Genomic DNA, 22,439 nt, shown 5'->3' with positions numbered 1-22,439 from the left:
TTAGGTGGGCGTCGTTTATTTATGGTGGGCGGGGATGATACAGGAAACTGGGTCATTGTTTTGTGTATTTCTGTTGCTGTACGATAGCGGACCGCGGTTTCTTTGACTTTTTTTAATGGCTGATGGCTACGAGTGTGTGACTGCGAGTGCTGATGTTCGATGCTTTCTTGATTATTGTCATTCACGTGCTATACCCGGTAGTAACCGACGTCATACCAATTCCCAGCTAGATCCACAACTTCAACACACCCCGCACCGCAGCTCCAGACTAACTATATATCGCGACACAATGCTTCCCCGAACACTCCGCCTCGTCTGCCGCGCCCCGGCCGGCAAGAAGCAATTTGGCAAATCCATCCCCTCGCAATTCCTGCGCAGCTACACCTCGCCCGCCAGCGTTCCCCCCGTCGAACTCAAGAAGACCCCACTACACGACTTTCATGTCGCCGCCGGAGCGAAGATGGTGCCCTTTGCTGGGTACTCAATGCCCGTGACCTATGCGGACCAGGGACTGGTCGAGTCGCATAACCAGGTGCGCACGAAGGCCGGGCTGTTCGACGTGTCGCATATGCTACAGCATCGGTATGTAACCCACTCCGTTTGGGCTGTGGACTGGGTGGAGGATCTGGGTATTGATGCAGCTTGACGCGTAGATTCAAGGGCCCCGGGGCATTGGGCTTCCTCGAGCATCTCACGCCATCGGACCTCACGCTGCTCAAGCCGCACGAGAGCACGCTGTCGTGTTTCCTGCACCCGGTGACGGGCGGGATCGTTGACGACCTGATCATCACGATGCTGTCCCCGGACGACTTCTACGTCGTGACAAACGCCGGGTGCGCCGACAAGGACCTGGCTTACATCCGCGAGCATCTCGCCGAGTACCCGCACAAGTCCGAGGTTCAGCACATCGTCCTCGCCGGCCAGGGATTGATCGCCGTTCAGGGCCCAGATGCGAAGGTCATCGTGCAGGACTTTCTGCAGCGCGCGATGGGCGATGATGTGCTGGATCTAGGGAACGTGTACTTTGGCCGCTCGGTGGTTGTCGATACGCCCACGTATGGTGAGCTGCATATAGCTCGTGGTGGTTATACCGGTGAGGATGGGTTTGAGATTTCCATTCCGGCGGAGAATACTGTGGCTGTGACGAATGAATTGCTGGAGATTGGGAAGCAGGGGGATATCTTGAGGATGGCAGGGCTGGGCGCGAGGGATACGCTGCGGTTGGAGGCGGGTATGTGTTTGTATGGCCACGATCTCGACGATTCCACCACGCCCATCGAGGCTGGGTTGAAGTGGCTGGTTGCAAAGAGGAGGGTTATGGAAAAGTCAGTCCCCACGCCCACGCCCACGCTTCACGCTCTCCGCTTCCCCCGCTAATTAGAGGCAAAACAGCAACTTTAACGGTGCTGAAACCATCTCCCGGCAATACAACGACGTCTCGCAGATCCCGCGCCGCCGCATCGGGCTCACGGTAGAGAAGGGCGCGCCCGCCCGCGAAGGCGCCGAGATCATCGACCCGGCCACGGGCGACGTTCTTGGCACCGTCACGTCCGGTTGTCCGTCGCCCACACTCGGCACAAACATTGCGATGGGCTACGTCAAGTCCGGCTTCCACAAGTCCGGCACGGAGTTGGCCGTCAAGGTCCGTGGGAAGACTCGCAAGGCGACCGTTACGAAGATGCCGTTTGTCAAGACAAACTACTACAGAGCTCCATAGGTATGGCGTGTCGGTGTATATACATGCCTAAGTGCCTAGGTAGTGGTTGCTTCGTTCGACAGCAGGTAAAATTGAATCTGGTCTGTTTGGCGTGACGTCGGTGCACGGGATCTCACTCGCGGTTTCGAATTTGGAGTCTAGAACAACAGCCAGCGTTCTGTTGGGAAACTGGTGATGTGCCTACCTACTCAGCCATGATCGCTACGATGATTAAACAAAACAAAAGTTCGGTGTTGGGACAACGCTTTGTTGTCATGTCACATCATGTCAGATCAAAACTCTAGAGTACGGTGGGTAGACCACCTGACCCCTCTGATCGTATGTATGCATCTGTGCGTTGTCCGTTGTCCGTGTCGGCTTCGGTGGGCTGCAGGAATTGGAACAAAGGAATATGGCTTGCATGCAGGTACGCATGCGTGGATTCCTCTCGACGCTCGATGGAAGCTCGTGAGAACAAAGGTCGTCGTTCTCGATGCAGCCATTGGTGTTCGCAGGCAATGGTGTTCGCGAAGAGCACCGATAAGAAAATACTCTACCAAAGTCGGCGTTCGAATTAGAGACTCGGAGTGGCTTAGACACTCAGGCACTCAGACACTCGGACACTCAGGCAGTCAGACACTCAGACATTCTTTCCCCTTCCCCGCCCCCCCGCCCATGCAGAGCGGAGGCAGGCAGAGCGGAGGTCTTTCACTTTGTTTCAGAGTTTTCCGCGTCGCGTCGCCTGATCATACATAGATCTAGATCGAAGCATCGAAGCATTGAAGCGATAGTGGGTGGCCTCTATGATCGGCGGCGGGGGGGGGGGGGGGTAATGTCACAATGTCACAATGGCGCTTATGCTGATTGCGCTTCTGTGTATCTATGTGGGTAATGAGTAGATATGCGGCGTGGGTTCATGCGATACATTGAAGGAGCAGGAGCAGGAGCGGGAGGCAGGAAGCGCGTAATGCGGTTGGGCAGATGGCAATTATACATACCACCTGGGCGGGTATGCTGTGCTGGCGGCTCTGATCCCAGTGGCGGCGGCGTCTGGGTTACTCTACTCTACCTAGAGTACCGTACCATCGGTTGCGTCTCCCACAGTGAAGACGAGTGTCAACATCCACCACCCATCGCCGGTTTCTTCCCTACCTGGAGTAGAGTACGGTATGTAGAGCACCGTAGGATCTCAACACTATTCCTCCAGCCCCCCCCTCCCTCCTTCTGTCCCTGCTCTCCCCTCCCTCTCCCCTCTCCCTCTCTCTCCCCCCCGGGCCCGGGAAGTCCATCCGCAGTGGCGTAGTGACAACACATCTCAAACATCCCACATCGCACATCTCCCACAGCACATCCCCCACAGCACATCTCCCACAGCACATCGCACATCACACACATCACACCTTCACACCTCCACCGTCGCGCGCAGAAAGCCGTTCTAGACCCGTCGTCGCGCCCAGCATATCCTCTGCCAGTCGTCGCGCTGGGGCACGCGTAGAGTAGTTACTCTAGGTGCTAGCTAGATAGGTGGGTGGTGACACGACGGTGGGGCTTCGAGGAAGTTCCCGGGAGAGATGATACGGTACTATACGGTACCATATGTACGACAGATATACTCTATAGAGTACGTGATGAAGGGGGCGCAGCAGATCAGGAAGTCGCAGATGGGATGCTGGAACCAGTAGATGTTCACGTAGAGCCCTATAGTAGGGGTACTCAAACCTGGCTGGAAATTTAAGTTGTTTTTACAGGGTTCCGGATCTTAGGGTGCACTAAGCATCTCCTCGCGACGCTAATTCTACCAGCTCTCAGGCGACGAGTGGGCGGCGACGAGTGGGTGGTTTAGATGATGGGCGGCGACGAGTGGCGGCGGCGGACGACGTGGGTTGTGACGCAATTTGTTTTTTCCTCGCTGCCGGCCTAACAAAGCGCCCCGCTACTCTTGTCGCCAGCCCAGCTCCCAGCCCGGGTCCCTCAAACCTAATCTGCAGGCTGGGGCATGCTCATTAGGCAACGGTTTTTGCCGCTTTTCCAGCCAGCCTGGTTCCCAGCCAGGTTTGAGTACCCCTACTAACCTCTGCAACTACGGTAAGTAGAGGTTCTCAAACCTTGCCGGGTGATCTGGCCGGCCGGAAACCCATCAAGACAGATTGACCAATAACGATGTCCAGCCATGACATTCGGGTTTGAGGACCTTGCCCTGCGGGGCTGGCTGGCCAGGTGAGTAGCTCCGAGCACATCCAGGGTACATCCCTGACTTCTGAGCGCTTTCTACATCACCCATCCTCCTGCCCGCTGACTGGAGTCAATCCTGCTCGGTGACTAGAGTCATTACTTTAATGACTCCAACTGTGGGAGTTGATTGACTCTTGCAATACTTCCTGGGTAACTGCCAATAGTTTAAGGCCAATGGTATCTGTACTGATACTAATGTATTCCCGTGTGTATGAAGTATGTCGCTAGCTTGCTGGGTGTAACACTCCGTCGCGTGCTGAGTTGCACATCCTCTTCGCCATCATCAGGTTCGAAAATGGAGTCGACTGTCGTTTGCGCGCGGATGTTGGAGTCGAGCAACTCGAGCACAAATTTTCTTGTAGATACACGAGGCATTCTTCTGGGTGATGACTGAGTTTGACCACAGGATGGAGAATATTTTTACAGTCTAGTTCTTGATCCCGGAAACTACTCACAATCCACCTACCCATTACGACGAACTAAAGGAAAGCTAGAGGCGAGCTAGAGTTCCTGAAGTCACCCAGACAATTTTTTCTGAGCTGGAGGAGGTAGCGGTGCCGGGAAACCTAAAAGATCGCCAAACCAGTAGAAAAACCTAATCACCTAGCCGGCCAGGTCACCCAGCAAGGCTTGAGGACCTCTAGTATTACCACATAGAACGTGTGTGTTGTGCTCCGAAGCACAGAAGAGTTCCTAGCGACGCTGTGACGGGTGTTGTGGACGCTTCTGGGTGGTTGGCCTGGGTTAGGGCTCCGGACTCTGGCTCCTGGTGGGAGTGTTCAGCAGGCTTTCGCCTTCGTTAGAGTGCTCTACCAGCCTACCAGCGGGGACTAGGTGCCAGTGTGCTCTAGTATTCTGGCATGTACCGGTACTAGGTAGCATGTAGAGTAGCTAGAGTGGGGGATCGGGCTAAGATATGCGTGGTTTGAGTTTAAGCAGCCTGGGTGACGGCCATGGGTGTACCTGCTATATGTACACGGGTGTAGGGGTAAGTGGCGCACCTTTTTAAGCGTCATTTCGCGGTGGTAGTGGACCTTTTTAAGTGTCATTTCGCGGTGGTGCATCACTTTCCCTCACACCCGAGTACTAGGTATGAGACTAGCACTCTACTCTAGTCAAGCATCGAGAGAATTAAGCCCCGCCGAGCATCGTTCCCACACCACACCCCGTCGCGCCGTGTTGGTCTCACGTATGCCAGTGTCCAGACTTCATCGAGATGGATGAACGAATGAACTCCTGCCCTCATATATATCTGCCAGATTGCATACATAACCTGGAGGAACAAGGCAGGGAATCCCATTCTATTCAGAAAGTACCTGTTCTGAGCAGTGAAAGGTGAACGCTGCTGCAACTATCGTGAGTCGTGAGGTCGAGGTGATTGCTTTTCTTGGCTCGTTGCCGTTTCCTATTTTGCGAATTGATTGATAGGTTGCCCTGAAGAAGAAGAACGAAGCACTCTAATACTCTACTCTAACGACCCTTTGTATAACCTGAAAGCCTGCGCTCTCTGCTCTGCTCTGCCCTGCTGCTACTGTCATTTCTATTTCCCTCTGCACGCTTTGCTGGCCCATCTTCAATTATTGGAGGTCTCCCTTTCCCCCCCCCGTCCCTAATCTTCTTCATCATTGCCGCCACCTCCAACACCAACACCACCACCACCACCGCTACTACTTCCACTACCACGACCCCGGACGGACGTCCTCCTTCGCTTCCTCCTCCCCCCGTGAATGGTAGGCAGTGACGGTGCAAGCTCAGCTCAGCTCAGCTCACCCAAGGCACCTGCTGGCAGCCACACCCCATCACCGATCAAACCGCCCGCAATTCGCCCCATACGTTCGTCGGTACTGCCATACATACCCACCTACCTACTCCCTAATCTAGAGTATACTCGGTCCGCAGGTCATCATCATCGCACAGAGATATCGCTACTGTCTTCCGGCCGTGTGAATACAACATTCTTACTGTGCGCAACCCCTCTTCGCAGTGCTCACTCACTTCGTGAGATCGATCCCCAACCACACCGCCACACCACACCACATTCCGGCGACAAAATAAACACGCTCAACGAATACACACACACCCACACACAGACTCTCACACACACCCACACCCACACGCCCACACATACACACGCTCAATCACTCACTCACTTACCCACACACACCCACCACCCACTGACACGATACGACGCGATTTGCCCGGGGAACATACGTACAGGCCCTCGGACTTCGCCATCATCATCGTCATCGGTTCGCCACAATTAAACCTGGCCCACGGAAAGCGAAACCAGACGTGAGTGTGAGAGTGAATCAACCTGTATCGCTTCGGCTGCTTCCTTGAGAGCACTGTTATCGGCAAACAAGCCTACTAGTAGAGCTCGCAAAGCATGTCCGGCACAACTAAACCCGATTCCGTGAGTGCTCTTCCTTCTTCTCCATCTTCCGCGATACGACGCGATACGACGCGATACGACGCGCCGACATTGTTTGCTTGCGGGGAAACTGTTCGCTAATGGTGGGTATTGTAGGGAGGCGGTGGGAATCCACGGGCACAGTCTCCAGCGCCCCCTTTAGCTTCGCAGCCGGCGCAGCAGCCTGGTGCGAGCCCTGCGGGAGGACTCCTCACTGTCCCCGGTGGCCCTTCGCGAGGCAATTCGCTCGACCAAGCGCACTCCGATGGTGGTGACACCTTGGTTTCGCCGCCGTCAGCGGATGGCCCCCGTGTACACGAGGATCATGATGAAGACGCCGACCCTCTGAAGCCCGATCCAGGAACGGAGAAGGACTTTCAGGTGCCCAATAACGTCTTCGCGTTCTCTCCCGGCCAGATGTCAAAGTTGAACAGTCCAAAGAATATCCCAGCCCTGAAGGCGCTGGGAGGAATTGAAGGGCTGGCCGTTGGTCTGAGGACGGATCTGAAGGCGGGATTGAGTCTCGATGAGACGACGCTTGAGGGCGCCGTCTCGTTTGCGGATGCTACCGGTGGTGCCGATCAGTTCGCAGTCGCGCCTGATCTCTCTGCGCCGAAACGTGTGGGAACCGTGGGTGCGCAGCCAGCGACCGCGAAACTGCACCCCAACTCTTACAAGGATAGACTGCGAGTGTTTGGAGACAATCGCCTGCCGGAACGTAAATCGCAGTCGCTTCTGCGGCTGATGTGGATCACGTTGAACGACAAGGTGTTGTTGTTGCTGTCCGCGGCGGCTGCTATCTCTCTGGCATTGGGATTGTATCAGACGTTCGGCGTCGAGCACGATCCGAATGAGGGTGCGTCGGTGGACTGGGTGGAGGGTGTGGCCATCATGGTCGCCATTGCTATCGTCGTGCTCGTCGGTGCCGGTAATGATTACCAGAAGGAACGCCAATTCGTCAAGTTGAACAAGAAGGTAATTTGCCGAGTTGCCAAGCGGCCAAGCCCCCCCCTCCGTTAGTTGTGGATGCTGATTATATCATCAGAAAGAGGATCGTACCGTTAAAGTCATCCGCTCTGGAAAATCCTTGGAAATCTCGGTTTATGATCTTCTGGTCGGTGATGTATGCCATCTGGAGCCCGGAGATCTCATTCCTGCCGATGGTATCTTCATCACTGGTCACAATGTCAAGTGCGACGAGTCTTCTGCAACCGGTGAATCCGACCAGATGAAGAAGATGCCCGCCCTCGACGCTATCGCACAGTACAATACCGGAAATGTCGACGTTCACAAGTTGGACCCGTTCATCATCTCTGGAGCAAAGGTTCTTGAGGGTGTTGGTACGTACGTGGTGACTGGTGTTGGTGTTCACAGCAGTTTCGGAAAGACTATGATGGGCTCGCGCGAGGAATCCGATGATACTCCGTTGCAGAGGAAGCTGAACGATCTGGCCGAGGCTATTGCCAAGCTTGGTGGAGCGTAAGATCCTCCGTCAGAACCAGAAGATATATGCGTGAGGAGATGCTGACCTTATGTAGTGCTGCCCTTTTGCTGTTCATCGTTCTGCTCATTCGCTTCTTGGTCAACCTCCGTGGTAGTGTGGAGACTGCCAGCGAAAAAGGACAGAATTTCATGCAAATCCTGATCACGGCCATCACTGTCGTTGTCGTTGCTGTGCCCGAAGGTCTCCCGTTGGCGGTTACGCTTGCCCTTGCGTATGCCACCACTCGTATGTTGAAGGACAACAATCTTGTCCGTGTCTTGCAGGCTTGCGAAACCATGGGAAATGCTACGACTGTGTGTTCGGACAAAACTGGTACACTCACGCAGAACAGGATGACGATCGTTGCGGGTACGGTAGGTGCCAACCAGAGCTTCGGCGACAGGCGCAAGGTGGAGGCGGATGCCGTCCCCGAGAACAAAGATGCCGAGACGGCGGCACAGGAATCATCTATTGCGGCCTTCATCACGGCTCTTCCGGAGAATATCAAGGAGCTCCTCTTGCAATCAATCGTCCAGAATTCGACCGCTTTCGAGGGAGAGGAGGATGGAAAGCCAACGTTCATCGGATCCAAGACTGAGACGGCCATGTTGATCTTTGCCCGCGACTACCTTGGAATGTCCTCCGTCGGCGAGGCCCGTGCCAACGCTACCATCACTCAGATGATTCCTTTCGATTCCGGCAGGAAGTGCATGGGAGTGGTCGTCAAACTTAGTGATGGCCGGTTCCGCTTGATGGTTAAGGGTGCCTCCGAAATCGTGCTCAGACAATGTTCTCGGATCGTCACCTCTGACGGCAAGGATGTCGACTTGACCCCCGAGGTTGAGGGCGATATCGGCGAAACAATCTCTACATACGCGAACCGTTCGCTCCGTACCATTGGATTGTTGTACCGCGATTTCCCCGCGTGGCCCCCGGCTGGTGCGCGCCAGCTGGAGGATGACCCTTCGCAGGCTGAATTTGACGACGTTTTCGGAGACATGACCTGGATCGGTATTGTCGGCATTCAGGACCCCCTACGTCCCGGAGTCCGCGAGGCCGTGCTTCAATGCCAGAAGGCTGGTGTCTTCGTCCGCATGGTTACTGGTGACAACGTTATGACTGCCAGGGCAATCGCCGAGGAGTGTGGAATCTACACCCCCGGCGGCCTGGTCATGGAGGGCCCCAAGTTCCGCCAGCTTTCGCCGGCACAGATGGATCAAGTCATTCCGAGATTGCAGGTGCTTGCACGGTCGAGTCCCGAGGACAAGCGTATACTGGTTAAAAGATTGAAGGAGTTGGGAGAGACTGTTGCGGTGACTGGTGATGGAACGAACGATGGTCCGGCCTTGAAGATGGCAGACGTCGGTTTCTCGATGGGAATTGCTGGAACTGAGGTCGCCAAGGAGGCCTCTGCGATTATTCTGATGGACGACAATTTCTCCAGCATTGTCAAGGCGCTCATGTGGGGACGCGCTGTCAACGACGCTGTCAAGAAGTTCCTCCAGGTAAGCCCGTGTAGCTTCTCGTTTGCCGCCGATGTTTACTGACTTCTCTTTCCCAGTTCCAACTGACTGTCAACATCACTGCTGTGCTTCTTACCTTCGTTTCCGCCGTCGCCTCCGACGACGAGACCTCAATCTTGTCTGCGGTGCAGTTGCTCTGGGTGAATCTGATCATGGACACCTTTGCTGCTCTTGCGTTGGCTACCGATCCGCCTGCTCCGTCCATCCTGGACAGAAAGCCCGATCCCAAATCTGCACCTCTCATCACCGTCAACATGTGGAAGATGATCCTTGGCCAGGCGGTCTATCAGCTTGCGGTCACATTCGTCATGAACTTCGCCGGACTGAAGATCCTCGGTTATCCGGACGACGAAGAAGGATACGCACACCTCAAGGCTTTGATCTTCAACACCTTCGTTTGGATGCAGATTTTCAACCAGTACAACAACCGTCGCTTGGACAACAAGTTCAACATTCTCGAGGGAATCTCCAAGAATTGGTTCTTTATCGGAATCAACGTTGTTATGGTTGGTGGTCAGATCATGATCATCTTCGTGGGAGATAAAGCATTTTCGGTCAGGCGTCTGGACGGTGTCCAGTGGGCAATCTCCATTATTCTCGGAGCCATCTCACTTCCCGTTGCCGTCGTCATCCGCTTGATTCCCGACGCGGCGTTTGCCAAGATTCTGCCCGACATCATGAAACGAAAGCGCGAGGACCCCGCCGTCTACGTGTCATCTGACGAGGACCGCTTCGAGTGGAACCGCGGAATCGAAGAGATCCGCCACGAGCTTTCGTTCTTGAAGATGGTCCGTGGTGGCCGGCTTAATCAGCTCAAGTTCAAGCAGCAGCACATCAAGGACAACTTGTCGCACATGCTGCGCAGTGGCTCCAAGTCGGAGTTACCAGAGCCTACCATCGAGGACAGAGTTGCGCCACCGACGTCGGCTGGATCTCACCGCCGCAGGCGATCTCGCTCCAACTCTACGGTTTTTGCCGCCGCCGCAATGGTTCCGTCCATCGTGGCCGGAAGTATCGGTGGCTGGTCGCCTGTAGAGAAGGCGCCTTCACCGTCGAAGGAAGGGGCTGGCGATTTACTCTTCAGCTCGCAGTCGGAGCAGGAGAGGGCTAGTGGCTCATTACACCCCGGAACCGTGCAGGGCGACCTACCCATCGAACCCGCCGCACCTACACCCGAACCGCGTTCCAAGTGAGATTCCGATGTAATTGTACCTTTCTAATGTCTTTCTTTCTTTCGGTGCTGTACGGGTAGAGGCAGGGAAGGAGGAGCTTGGAGGGATAAAAGTGAAAGTACAAGATACCACATAGATTGGAACGGGTGGATATGCTGTGGGCAGGGGGGAAATGGGTTACTGGTGCGCTTTCACTGGGCTATTTTCCTTTTTTTTCTGATGACTCCATTTACCTTACCTCACGTTGTTTGTTCTCTCTATCCTTTTCTCCTTTTCTCCTTACTCTTAATAATGTGTTTCGGATAACGATGGTTTGTTGGTGTTTGAGGTGTGCAGTTGTGCTTTTTTGTCTTGCTTGCTTTGCGATTGCGATTGCGATTGTGTTTTAACGTGTTTTTTCTTTCTATTTGACGGGACTTCATCATTACTAGGTACATCCTTTAGTTTTGCTCTTTTGCGCTTCTGCGGAAGGGATACTAGTTCTTCTATCGTTCTAATGGGGGAATGAGGATGTGGAGGTGGAGGTGGAGGAAGGTGGAGGGAGGTGGAGGCGGAGGTGGAGGTGGTAGGGCAGAGAAGGGGGGGGGGGGGGTGTATTATATACGGCTGCTATGGTTTCAGATGAGATGAATGGGAGAGCATTATGGGAGTTTTATATGTAATGTAATGCAATACGATGATTCATAAATATACCTGGTACCTACCTCCTACCTACCGAATGACTTCTGCTGTAATTGATCGATCGTAAAGAGTGAAGAGTGGGGCGTCTGTAGCGGCTACTATGTATGACAGGTAGCCGCCAGAGCTCAAGGATCATGGCGTCGGCGGGATCCGGTATGTAGCGGGGCGGATCTAAAGTCTAGGTCTAAGTCTAACACTTGGAGGTATTTACATGCGGGCCACAGTGCTTCTAACACTTAGAGGCAGGTACACTTCAATAGAATAGATTGGGATTCCGACGGGCGGAATTGAATTGAGCACGTGCGGGGTCGGGGGTCGGGAGTCGGGGGACGGGAAGGTGGGGCAGGGCGGGGCGGGTATAAAAGGTCTCTCAGCTGCCCCGCAAGCTTAAGCTGGCCAGCTGACTGCAGCCTGCACGTATTACGTCAATCCAATTCGGTCCGGGGATAGCCGAGCTCTACTCGTATCAGCTACCTACCTACATAGAGTACCTATCTAACAACCGCAACGACGAGAAGGTGACTGAAAGAGAGAAATAATGAAGATGGCGATGGCACGCAATTTCTACAAGCTCTCGGCAGCTACGCAGTTTCCGAGACCGGCGGTTCTCACGCTGGGGGTACGGCTGGGGGTACGGCTGGGTACAGCGAGATACCAGAGCTCGGCGGCATTCAGGGTGCCGGCCGTGGACAATGAGGTCAATGTGAGTACCGTCCACCATTTGGTCAAAGCTCAGCCCAGCTCTCTGTCGGAATGCTGAACAGATGGATGGATGTTACAGCAACACTACCCTCGCGACTCTGAGGAGCGCTACGCCCTCGAAGCCGCACTGCGGGACCTGCGACACAAGTCTCCGGTGTCGATTCCCCTGCACATCGGCGGCGTCGCCATTTCCACGGAGGATTCACAGCTGCAGGGGATCCCGTCCTCGCACGCAGACACGCTCGCGATCTCGTCTGTAGCGACTTCGTACGAGGTGACGGACGCGATCGAGGCCGCGCTGGATGCAAAGGAGGAGTGGGAGGGGCTACCGTTCGCGGATCGCGCAGCCGTGTTCCTGAAGGCCGCGGATCTGGTCTCGAAGAAGTACCGCTACGACCTGATGGCCGCGACGATGCTGGGGCAGGGGAAGAATGCGTGGCAGGCGGAGATTGATGCCGCGGCCGAGCTTGCGGATTTTTTAAGGTTCAATGTTAAGTTCGCTGAGGAGTTGTATGCGCAGCAGCCACCGAAAAATGCATCGAACGTCTGGAATAGGGTCGAGTATAGGCCCCTCGAGGGCTTCGTCTACGCCGTCAGCCCGTTCAATTTCACGGCGATTGGTGGGAACCTCCCCGCTGCGCCCGCGCTCATGGGGAACGTCGTCGTGTGGAAGCCGAGTCCGGGAGCGCTGTGCAGCAACTACCTGGTGTACCAGATACTGCTCGAAGCCGGGCTGCCACCGAACGTGATCCAATGGTGCCCGGGCGACGCCGAGGAAGTGACGGCCACGGTCCTCGCGCACCCGGAGTTCGCCGCACTCCACTACACGGGCTCAACACAGGTGTTCCGCTCGCTCTACGGGAAGATCGCGGAAGGCGTCGTCTCCGCCCGCTTCAAGGGCTACCCTCGCATCGTTGGCGAAACCGGCGGCAAGAACTTCCACCTGATCCACGCGAGCGCGGACCTGCGCAACGCGGTCGTGCAGACCGTCCGCGGCGCGTTCGAGTACCAGGGGCAGAAGTGCTCCGCCTGCTCGCGCGTCTACGTTGCCAGCAGCGTCGCGCAAGAGTTCCTCGCTGATCTTAAGGCGGAGGTCGAGGCGCTCAAGGTGGGCGCCCCTGACGAGGGGTTCGATAACTTCATCGGCCCCGTCATACATCGCGCCTCGTTCGATAAGCTCCGTGATGCGATTGATGACGCGAATATGGACCCCGAGCTGGAGCTGCTCACCGGCGGCACCTATGATGACGCTGAGGGCTACTATATCAACCCCACTATCTACGTCGCTAAGTCACCCAGCCATGAGTTGTTCGGCAGGGAACTGTTCGGGCCCGTCCTGGTGGTTTATGTCTACCCCGACGAGGAGTGGGAGGCGACCATGCAGCTGGTGGACGAGAGCGGTGGCGGATACGCGTTGACCGGGAGTGTGTTTGCGGCCGATCGCAGGATCATACGGCAGGCGGAGGACGCCCTCAGGAATGCCAGTGGGAACTTCTATATTAGTTCGTTTCTCCCTCCCCCGCTTCTACGCATCGTTTTGAATATGATTGGCTGATTGAGATGGGGATGGATAGATTGCAAGTCTACAGGTGCCGTGGTCGGACAGCAGCCGTTTGGTGGCGCGAGGGCAAGTGGGACTAACGATAAGGCGGGGAGCGTCAGCCTTCTCTCGAGGTTTGTTAGCATGCGCAGTGTGAAGGAGGAGTTTGTCGGTGCTACTGATGTCGGGTATCCGAGTAACGAGGTGTAGCTGGGCGGGGGCTGCTCTTTGTTTTTGTGTTCTGTGTGTTTGCTTGCTTGCTTGTGCCTGCCTACTTGCCTGCTTGTTTGTTTGTTTGTTTTCTGTGGGAAGGGCTTTGCATAGGTTCATTCAGTACTTCGTACCTTCATTCTGGCTGTCGACGCTGCCATGAACATCGATTTATCGTCGTATACAGCCTGTCTAGGCTACGACGACCACAAAACCGACCATTCCTGCCACCCAAGATCATTGGCGGATTGAGCTCCATCATGTTCTACGGAAGCTCATGAGTGACGTTCCAGGAATGTGTATTCAAACAACCGTCCACAGTCACACGCACAAATCCTTAGCTAAACGAAGCAGTTACTTGCATTAATCTCGAGAGCCGTTGTAACTACCACCCCGCACAGCTGCAGAGCTCGCGTCCAACAATAAGATACCCCCCTCCCCCCCTCCCCCCACCCACACCCCCACCCCCACCCCCACCCCGGTCAGCGCCACGCCCTGTTCTCGCCTCGAGGTTGATTTAGCGAAAGCACCAACGCGGCACCTAGTCAAGTTCCAACAACGTGGGGCATTAACTAGTCCCAAACCTAAAGCTCTGTGCATAGCTTCCCGAAGCCCATCCCATCCCATCTCACACATACCCCGCCAACCCACTCTTACTCTCACTCTCCACCCTCCACCCGCCCGCATCCACGTCCAGCCCCACCAACACCGACAACGATACTGACACGAAGAATCCCCCAGCACGCAAGCACGCACAATGTCGACCTCAGCGGCGACAACCTCCTCGTCGGCATGCGATCCCGACTATGAATTCGATGCCGCATGGGTGCAGGCCGAGCGGTCTTCTTCGTCGCCGGAGCCACAGCCGTCGTCGCAGCAGCTAGTTGTGCACACCCGCGCACCGCCCAATGCCAATGTCCAGCGCGGCTACGGCGGCGGCCAGCAGAGGCAGCGAGAACCACTGCGTGCGCCGCCCGGTTTTCCCGTGAGACAGCCTGTGGGCCCCACGGTTAGTGGCGGCGAGAGCTCGAGGGCCGGGGCGAGCCTGGGGTTTCAGCACAGGATTTCCGCGGGGCAGGGGTTTCAGCAGCAGCAGCAGCAGCAGGGCCAGGAGTTTACGCTCGTTCCGCACAGGGGTGGCCGTAGGAGCGGTGCTGCGAGACAGGCCCGCTCAATCGTCAGCGATACTGCCAGCACCGTGTCCACCATACGCACTGCGACGACCGCTACGACAGGTTACGGTGCGCCCGGAAATGCTATGGTGCCGTATGAGGGGTTGCAAAGTAGCCCGGCTTGGGGCAATAACGTTTATGGTGTCGAGGGCTTGCAGGATGAGTATGGCATTGAGGGATTTGCGAGGCCGAATATCCTGCAGCTGGAGCAGGAGGACGAGGACTACGACGATGAGCATCCCACTGGCTTCCGGAGGGCGAATGAAGCTGATCTGGCTGAGAGAGCGGGACAGCCCCCTGATAGTATGGCATCTTAACTGTCGGACTGTGGCGTTGGGAGCACTGGCTAATAATGTGTGTAGATTCTTTTGTGCTGCCTACTCGCCGTCACGCCGAATTCGATGCCCGTTTCTTTGGTGCCAACAGCCACAATGTCCTGCACATCGCGAGGAAGACGGGTACCCATATCTCGATGCCGGTAGACATGAGCGAGCCGGTGCTGTGGATGTGGGGAACTGCTGACCGGCTGTTGTCGGCGAGACGCGATCTGCATGCGCTTATGGAGCAGGTTCAAAACGATCTTGAGCATGGAGCGCGGCGTTCCAGTCTATGGGTAAAGATCAGGGCCATGCCGACGGATAAGAAGCAGCAGATGATCGACAATATGATCAAGGAGGCGAGGGTCCGCAAGATGTATCGGCTGCCGCCGCCGACTGGTATTTCGTTCCCGGCGGTGGGCATCTTCATCTGGCCGGCCAAGGAACGCAGTCCGCAGCAGATCCTCGGATTGGCATGTGAAGCGCTTGACGATATCCGCTTCGATCAGAAGGTCTGGATCCTGTTCAACAGGAAGGGGAACATGTTTCGCGTTCTCGGTGACGACCCCAGGGACGTCGACATTGCCGTGTCGCGCATTCGTGGCGTCTTCTGCGAGGTTGCGGCCAAGAGGCGGAGGCCGACGAAGATGGTCCTCCTGCACCCACCCTCCGTGAATCTCAGTGCCACCAAGATCGTCGCCAACGAGAACCACGACCTCATCAACCGCCAAGTCACGGTCAAGCGTCTCGAGGCGAACAAGGGTATCCAGATGTTGCTAGGCGGCCCCGCGCCGAATCTGAAGTTTCTCCAGTCGTGGAAGATCAAGAGCGAGATCTTGACCAGAGCGAATGACACTTACATGCGTAAAGCACTCGAGCAGGGCATACAGGATCTCACCTATTTCCTGGGCCATGCGAGGATCAGGGTATACATTGGAAAGATGGTTCTGTACGGCTACAGAAGGGCAAGGGAAAACACCTATGACATTCTCGACTTCGGTGCGATGGTTCGCAACAGCCAGACCGACGGCGAGCTCATCAGGTCTATCGGCAGCGGTAGATACGGCATCAAGGACAATGAGGTGGCCGACGAGCTGCGCCAATACTGCGACCGTATCTTTACGCCGATGGACACCAATCCCGATCACAGGAGCGAGGGCCCAGTCGTCGAACCCCAGATCTCGGCTACTTTCGAGCTCAAGCTGTACGACGAGCAGGGTGCGGCTCAGGATATTCGTCTGGAAGTCACTTACGAACGTCTACCCGGCAAGAGGGAATACCGTCCACTGGACCGTCGCTGGCTCAACACGAGGGACAAAGAGAGCCGTCCCAATGCCGACAACCCGCGCAAGGGACCGGTCAACATCAAGGTGATAGATGTCCAAGCAGATCTCGGATACCAGATCGAGATCGTCACCTGGTCACTATACCGCGAGACACACTATCCCATCTTCCAGGAATTCTCTCGGGCTCTCGGCATCGAGTATATTCCGGACGAATTCACCGCCGCACCCCTTCCGGAGCTAGGACAGCCCGATACCCGCCCCACCATCCCGCGCATCACGTTTGTCAACCTCCCCGGCATGTCCGTCTCCGGTGTTGTCCAGAAGACCAAGTACCGCTACTACCTACCCCGCACCAGTTACGTCTTCGAACTGACGCGGTACGAACATCTCCCGATTCACCCTGTGTCGACGCTGTACCCAGACGGCGTGCCCATCTCGTACCGAGGCCTCGACACGCCATTCGACACGCGCTGGGGCTGCGCAATCTGGCACAAGCGCTGGGACCAATACCTGAGCCAGCAGGCAGTAGCGCAGCTGGGGCAGCGCGGCGACTGGGACCCGGACATTGAGAAGTTTTTCCCCAGCTCGTCGGCGCAGCCCGCCACAGACAGCGACGCCGAAACGGTAAAGGACGGCCGTCAGCGCGAGCACGTCCCCGACGAGTACAACGACGACGGCTTTGCGGAGTTCCTTGATACCGTTCGACAGGTCGTACGCCTCGTCAAGAGCGCGCAGGAGAATGTCGCCCGCCAGAAAATGACGCAGGTGGAGGCGTGGACGGGCGGCCAGGCTGTTGTGTACTAGGCTAGGTAGTGGGGGTGGGTTCGATGTGTTCGCTGTGTATCATCTGGTTGATTGAATACTCGGTTTGGTCTGGTCTGGTCATTTCGTTACCTACGTCACATCCTAGAGATTTTTCGGCTTGATTTTCACTTTTTCTTTTCTTTTCTTTTCTTCTGTTTGTGGTGATACCTTGTGCATGGCTGAGGTAGATGGTAGATATAGCCTGAGTGCTAGGTAGTCCGAATGATACTTCATGCAGAGCCCAATTCTCGTGAACTCACTGGTATCATCGTTCGTCAAAGCTCCCAGAAAACCACGATCAGCATGTAGTAGCCCCAACCGTCCAAACAAACTCATGATCCCGATGCATCAACCAGACTGATCTATTATAAAAAACACATGCATGAGTGATATCCCCACATCCCATCTCGTCACCAACCCTTGAACAGAAAACAGAAAACAGAAAACGAAAACGCTTGGTACATCAAAACTGTCTCCTTCTCTGTAATGTTGGCTTCCAATCTAGCGGGTGCGTCTCCTCCGTCGCGTTCTCGTCTTGTTTCCATATTTTGACTGTTTTTTTGTTAGTAAGGGGAGCATGATCAAGGGGGGGGAGGGGGGCTCACTCGTCTTATCCGCCTCTCCAGTGATGAGTCTAAGCCCCGTCTTATCGAACGTCGAGCAGAACACCCCCAACTCAGCATCCAAACTTCCCGGCTGTGCGGTAGTATCGAGTCTTTGGTAGCGGTACCCGCTCTTCCAGTCAAAAAAGCACATTTCGCCATTATCCGCGCCCGAGAAGAGGACATCGTCTTCGTTGGCTGAAAGCGTGTTGATGATGCCGCCAGCGCCCTCAAAGTTCTGCATGAACGCGCCCTCGGGACACTTCCACTGCTTGATGTTGTCCGCGGAGCCAGAGGCGAACGTGAACTCCTTTGGGTGGGAGCAGAGCGCGCGCACGCTCTTCTTGTGGTGCGTGAGCACCGCCATCGACTTCCCCGCCGCGAGATCCCACAGCCGGATCGTGCTGTCCATCGACCCGGTGATGATCTGCGGGTCCGCCTCCTGTGTGAGCAGCGACGAGATCGTGCCCTGGTGGCCGCCGAGAACCATGACATTGGTGCGCGTGCGCATGTCCCACACCCGCGCCACGCCGTCTCGTCCTGCAGTAACGAGCACGTCCAGCGTCGGATGCAGCTGCAGCGCATACACACCGCTCAGGTGCCCGTGGTAATGCCGAATGACGCGATTACTCTCGAGGTCCCAGCACTTGACCATCTTATCCTCGCCACACGAGAACATGTAGGGGTGGCGCGGACTGACCGCGAGGCCGCGCACGGTCGAGATATGTCCGGTGAGCGTCAACCGCAGCGACCCCGACGCCAGATCCCAAATCTTGATGGTTCGGTCCCCCGCCCCCGTCGCAAACCACTGGTTCCCCGGCTCGACCGTCAGCGTCCGCACCCACCCCAGATGCCCGGAAATAACCCGCATCAGCTTCCACGGCGCGTGCCACTTCGGCTTAACCTGCTGTATGGCCTCCCTATGGACGAGACCCGTCCCCGCGCCAGGTCCCGCCGCACCCGGCAAAAACCCCGTCCCCACCCCCGCCCCCCTCGGCCTCAAGCTAAGCGCCAAACTCCCCTGCCCATCACCCGCAGGAATGCCCTCGATAAGCCTCTGCGTGCCGACATCCACGCCATCCTCTGTACCCGCGAGCGCCAGCTGCTGCTGCTTCTTGCCACCGCTACCGCCAGTCGTCGTTGTCCGCCGCTTCTTAGCCGCACCATCGATTTTTGCCTGCAGCGCGGCGGGCAGCGTCCGCACGCCGTCGTACTCGCTGCGCAGCTTCGCGGTCAGCAGCGACTTGTGCGCCGTCGTGTCGTCGAGCGCGGCGCCGGCGAAGTCCGCGGCGAAGAAGGCGCGCGTGCGCTTGCTTGAGGAGTGGACGAGGGACTAAGAGTATCTGTCAGTACGACGGGAGGGGGGTAGGAGTGAGGTACAAACTTCGGCGGAAGGGAGTGTGGTGGTCATGGTAAAAATTGGTGTGTGATGTGTGGGATTTGTTGGGTGCTGCGGAGCTTTCGGAAGGGAGACGTGACGTGATGGGAGTTTCTAGCGTGGCAATAACTTTACGCGGCGAGTGCCGGGTAAGTTGGCTCTGTCGCGGTGATGGCGATGATTGCGCTCGATTGGCTGTAGTTGAGGCACCAGGAAGAATTGTGGGAGTGCAATTGTATGCATGCAACCGTGAAAGTGCTGATATTGGCTGGTGTTGCCTGAGAGGCAATACACGCATTCATGAAAAATCACCCGGTGCTGGCGGCGACTTCACAACCTCCGTTCTGCACGCCCGTCCTTCGCAGTGAGCTATATAAAAGCAGCAGATTTATGCAAACAAGAACTACGAAAACAAGGGCTAAAGCAATACATCCTCCCACGCCATACTCCATCGCCAAATCAGGCTATCAAAAACAAGACAAAAGTGCAGAAGGAACCCAGAGAGTTACAGCAGTAAAGAAACCATCCCGAACAGAAGAAGCGCCCATAAATACAAGAATGTACATATGCAAAAGAAGTTCACCTGTCACCTCTTCGTCTCGTCTTCTTGCCATGAGTAACGATGTCACCCTCGTCCTCCTCTTCTCTGCCTTTCTCGAGAGGCTCTTCCAACTTCCATCCGTCCATATCGTACCAGTCTTCACCATCGCTGAGACCCACGCCTTCTCCGGTGTCAATGTCAAAGGTTCGTAGCTCCGTGTCTCTGGATACCTCGGTGAGATGCTTGTGATACTCCCGCATGCCCTCCATGGTCCTACACCAGTCCCATACTTTCTTGCGCATGCTTTCCGCTCGCAGTAGGCCATCATGCACCTTCTTCAGCCCACGGAGGAACTCATCTTGGCGCTGAACAGCGGCGGATAGCAGACGGCGCGTCTCCTCGGCTTCCGCAGGTGGCAGACCATTGTCACGGTCGACCTTGTAGTCCGGCGGGAAAAAGAAGGGATCGATCTCGATGCTGGGAGCTTCCGAGGGCGGCGCGGGTGAGCCGCCATTATTCTGGTTTGCCGAACGCGTCGTCATCCTACGGGGTTCTGGCGGCGCGCTAGCTTCGCGCATCTCTTCGTCATGGGAGCTTGGGTCTTCAGTTTTTGGAACTGTCGTGTCGTCATCTTCCATGGCGGTGTCTTGCATAGGAGTGTCTTTATTCTCTGAGTCAGGGAGCGCGGTCCGTGAGCCCGAAGCTGTGATACCATTAACTGCTCCCGAAATCTCGTCATCAGGTTCAACTCCATTCTCGGCGGGTTTCGGCGTGCCGTTCGCAAGCTTGCCGTTCGATTCTGCACCGTTTGTCGCACCAGCCCGCCCGTTTCCGTTGCTTGTCAACTCAGAGAACTGCCGGAGGATGCCCTCGCTCCGCTCCCGCGTCATCGAAGTGTGGTCCTCTTCTGTCCAGTGCATCTTCTCCAGGTTGATAAACGGGTCGTCGCCCAAGAACTTCGTTAAAAGGTTCTTCAGTTTAACCGTGTGCGCCTGCTCTTCACATATCTTCACGAGTGATTGCTGCAACAGCTCATTAAGAGTGCGTGACGTGTAGATGTAGGCCAGCGAGGGATGCGAGGGTAGATCTGCGGCAGAATCGAGTGGGGCCAGGAGCTCTGTTTCCAAAGAAGCACTTCGCGTCAGTAACCCGATCCTACACCCAAGGGCCGGAACAACAGGAGCTATAAGTGACAGGTTACACACTCGCGATGTCCAGTCCTTCATAAGGGTCTGTAGATTCATCCACGCTTCCTTCTGCGTCACTGCTCTGCGAATCCTCTTCGTCCGAATCGACAGCAATCTTTTTGCGACGACTGGGCTTGCGGTAGATGATCTTTTTCCGTCTTCCGAAATACTCGATTTCCTAAGTGGCAGCGCGATTCACGTCAGCAAACACTCCTCCCCGACGTACCCAGCGGCTAGCACAGCAAGTATACCTCTTTGTATCCGTTAACCCCTCTACCGTCGTCTAGTTTTCCCTCGTGGACGTTTTGTGCCTTGCGCTTGAGCTTACGCCCGCGGTTCGAGTTCCCGACGATCGTGTCATCCGAATCGGACGCTGCAGTGAGGCGTTAGCAGGATTGCCGCGAGGAGTGAACAGCGCGAAGGTAGGTGGGGTGTAGGAGGAGGAGGAGGAGGTAAGACCATCATCGCGTGCTGCCAGGGCACGTTTAAGGTTTCTGCAGATTGAAATCGTCGGTCAGTTTCGCCTGACCTTGTAGGAGAGGAACTGAGAATCACTGGAGGGGGGGGAGACTGTGGGACTTACGTTATTGTTTCCTGAACTAACCGGCGTTCGACAGCCATGGCGGGAAAGTAGAATGGCGAATCTAAGCGTGTAGATTGGTAGGTGGGGGAAGGAGGATATGACGAGGAGGAGAAAGAGGAGGAGGAGTGGGTTGTCCGCGTTCTGGGTGTTTGGCTCCCGAGATGGAGCGAACCAACGAGCGGACCGCCATGCTAGTGAACTCTCTCTTGAGCCGCCGGCGAGCCAAGATGGTTGTGTCACCTAGCAACCATAATTCATGCTTAAGTGCAAAGCCACAGCATCATACAACAAGAAGGAGCAATCACGCAACAAAGAAGAGAGAGGTGAGGAGAAGAGAGGAGAGAAAAGACAAGAGTAGATCTTCAGCTTAATGCTCTGTTCTCGTCTTGTACAAGTTCGTGGATCAGCTTCTAGCTCGGCGATAGAAGGATTTCCGAGTGATTTCCGATGACGTAGTGTGGGGAAACTTCGGTTGCCATAGGGAAGGGATTGATAACGACGGTCATCACGAAGAGACTGTGAGGATATATCTACCGACTGGAGTATCCAAGTAAGTAAGCGGTTGGAATAGGTACTTTGTGGCTCTGAGATTTAAGGTGAAGAGGGGGACTTTAGGGGTACCTACTATCTAAACGGAGGTGGAGAGAGAGGGGGGGGAAATCAATGAAATAGAGGTGGAACATCGAGGGGGTGCACCGATTATGCGCGCTTATGACTGATCGGATGTGGGGCTCAAACAAGGCTGAGCTGAGCATAGTCGTTTCGAGAGTTCCAGTACAACAGGAGCAGAGTGAATGGTACCTACGGGTACAGGCAGACGGAAAATCATATTTGAAGCACTCGGGCCGAAACACAAGCTCTCTGGGCACCCTCTACTTGTAACCAAAACACCATCGCCCGAAGATCATCAACATCTCGAA

The 22,439-nt window shown here is 55.7% G+C and overlaps 6 protein-coding genes across 6 annotated transcripts; 4 read left to right on the top strand and 2 right to left on the bottom strand.

Moving 5' to 3' along the window:
- Positions 1-289: 289 nt before the first annotated feature.
- Positions 290-1,717, top strand: BZA05DRAFT_424258 (uncharacterized protein; the record flags this gene model as incomplete). Its single annotated transcript, XM_051485906.1, has 3 exons — positions 290-582; positions 654-1,325; positions 1,393-1,717. 3 exons carry the CDS (start codon positions 290-292, stop codon positions 1,715-1,717), a joined length of 1,290 nt encoding a protein of 429 aa, XP_051341854.1.
- Positions 1,718-5,934: 4,217 nt separating this feature from the next.
- Positions 5,935-10,669, top strand: BZA05DRAFT_213720 (uncharacterized protein). The gene is made up of 5 exons (XM_051479633.1): positions 5,935-6,341; positions 6,456-7,313; positions 7,384-7,817; positions 7,877-9,326; positions 9,383-10,669. Exons 1-5 carry the CDS (start codon positions 6,315-6,317, stop codon positions 10,535-10,537), a joined length of 3,924 nt encoding a protein of 1,307 aa, XP_051341853.1. The 5' UTR covers positions 5,935-6,314; the 3' UTR covers positions 10,538-10,669.
- Positions 10,670-11,606: 937 nt separating this feature from the next.
- On the top strand, positions 11,607-13,980 carry BZA05DRAFT_389190 (Aldehyde/histidinol dehydrogenase). The gene is made up of 3 exons (XM_051482742.1): positions 11,607-11,900; positions 11,979-13,401; positions 13,474-13,980. The coding sequence occupies exons 1-3, from the start codon at positions 11,736-11,738 to the stop codon at positions 13,647-13,649; spliced, it is 1,764 nt and encodes a 587-aa protein (XP_051341852.1). The 5' UTR covers positions 11,607-11,735; the 3' UTR covers positions 13,650-13,980.
- A 689-nt stretch (positions 13,981-14,669) lies between these two features.
- BZA05DRAFT_369117 (uncharacterized protein) lies at positions 14,670-17,431 on the top strand. Its single transcript, XM_051481610.1, has 2 exons — positions 14,670-15,124; positions 15,184-17,431. Exons 1-2 carry the CDS (start codon positions 14,908-14,910, stop codon positions 17,226-17,228), a joined length of 2,262 nt encoding a protein of 753 aa, XP_051341851.1. The 5' UTR covers positions 14,670-14,907; the 3' UTR covers positions 17,229-17,431.
- Positions 17,298-19,317, bottom strand: BZA05DRAFT_434150 (WD40-repeat-containing domain protein). The gene is made up of 3 exons (XM_051486309.1): positions 19,215-19,317; positions 17,834-19,163; positions 17,298-17,780 (listed from the first exon to the last, which is right to left on the bottom strand). The coding sequence occupies exons 1-3, from the start codon at positions 19,239-19,241 to the stop codon at positions 17,692-17,694; spliced, it is 1,446 nt and encodes a 481-aa protein (XP_051341850.1). The 5' UTR covers positions 19,242-19,317; the 3' UTR covers positions 17,298-17,691.
- Positions 19,318-19,787: 470 nt separating this feature from the next.
- Positions 19,788-22,016, bottom strand: BZA05DRAFT_464523 (RXT2-like protein; the record flags this gene model as incomplete). Its single annotated transcript, XM_051487739.1, has 5 exons — positions 21,520-22,016; positions 21,396-21,430; positions 21,188-21,309; positions 20,955-21,114; positions 19,788-20,866 (listed from the first exon to the last, which is right to left on the bottom strand). The coding sequence occupies exons 1-5, from the start codon at positions 21,555-21,557 to the stop codon at positions 19,788-19,790; spliced, it is 1,434 nt and encodes a 477-aa protein (XP_051341849.1). The 5' UTR covers positions 21,558-22,016.
- Between the last annotated feature and the right edge of the window lie 423 nt (positions 22,017-22,439).

The sequence above is a fragment of the Tricharina praecox genome, assembly GCF_024521635.1.
Source record: "Tricharina praecox strain CBS 144465 chromosome Unknown BZA05scaffold_5, whole genome shotgun sequence".
Taxonomy (NCBI): Eukaryota; Fungi; Ascomycota; class Pezizomycetes; order Pezizales; family Pyronemataceae; genus Tricharina; species Tricharina praecox.
The sequence above is the reverse complement of the archived record's forward strand: the minus strand, read 5'-3'. Positions and strand labels throughout refer to the sequence as shown.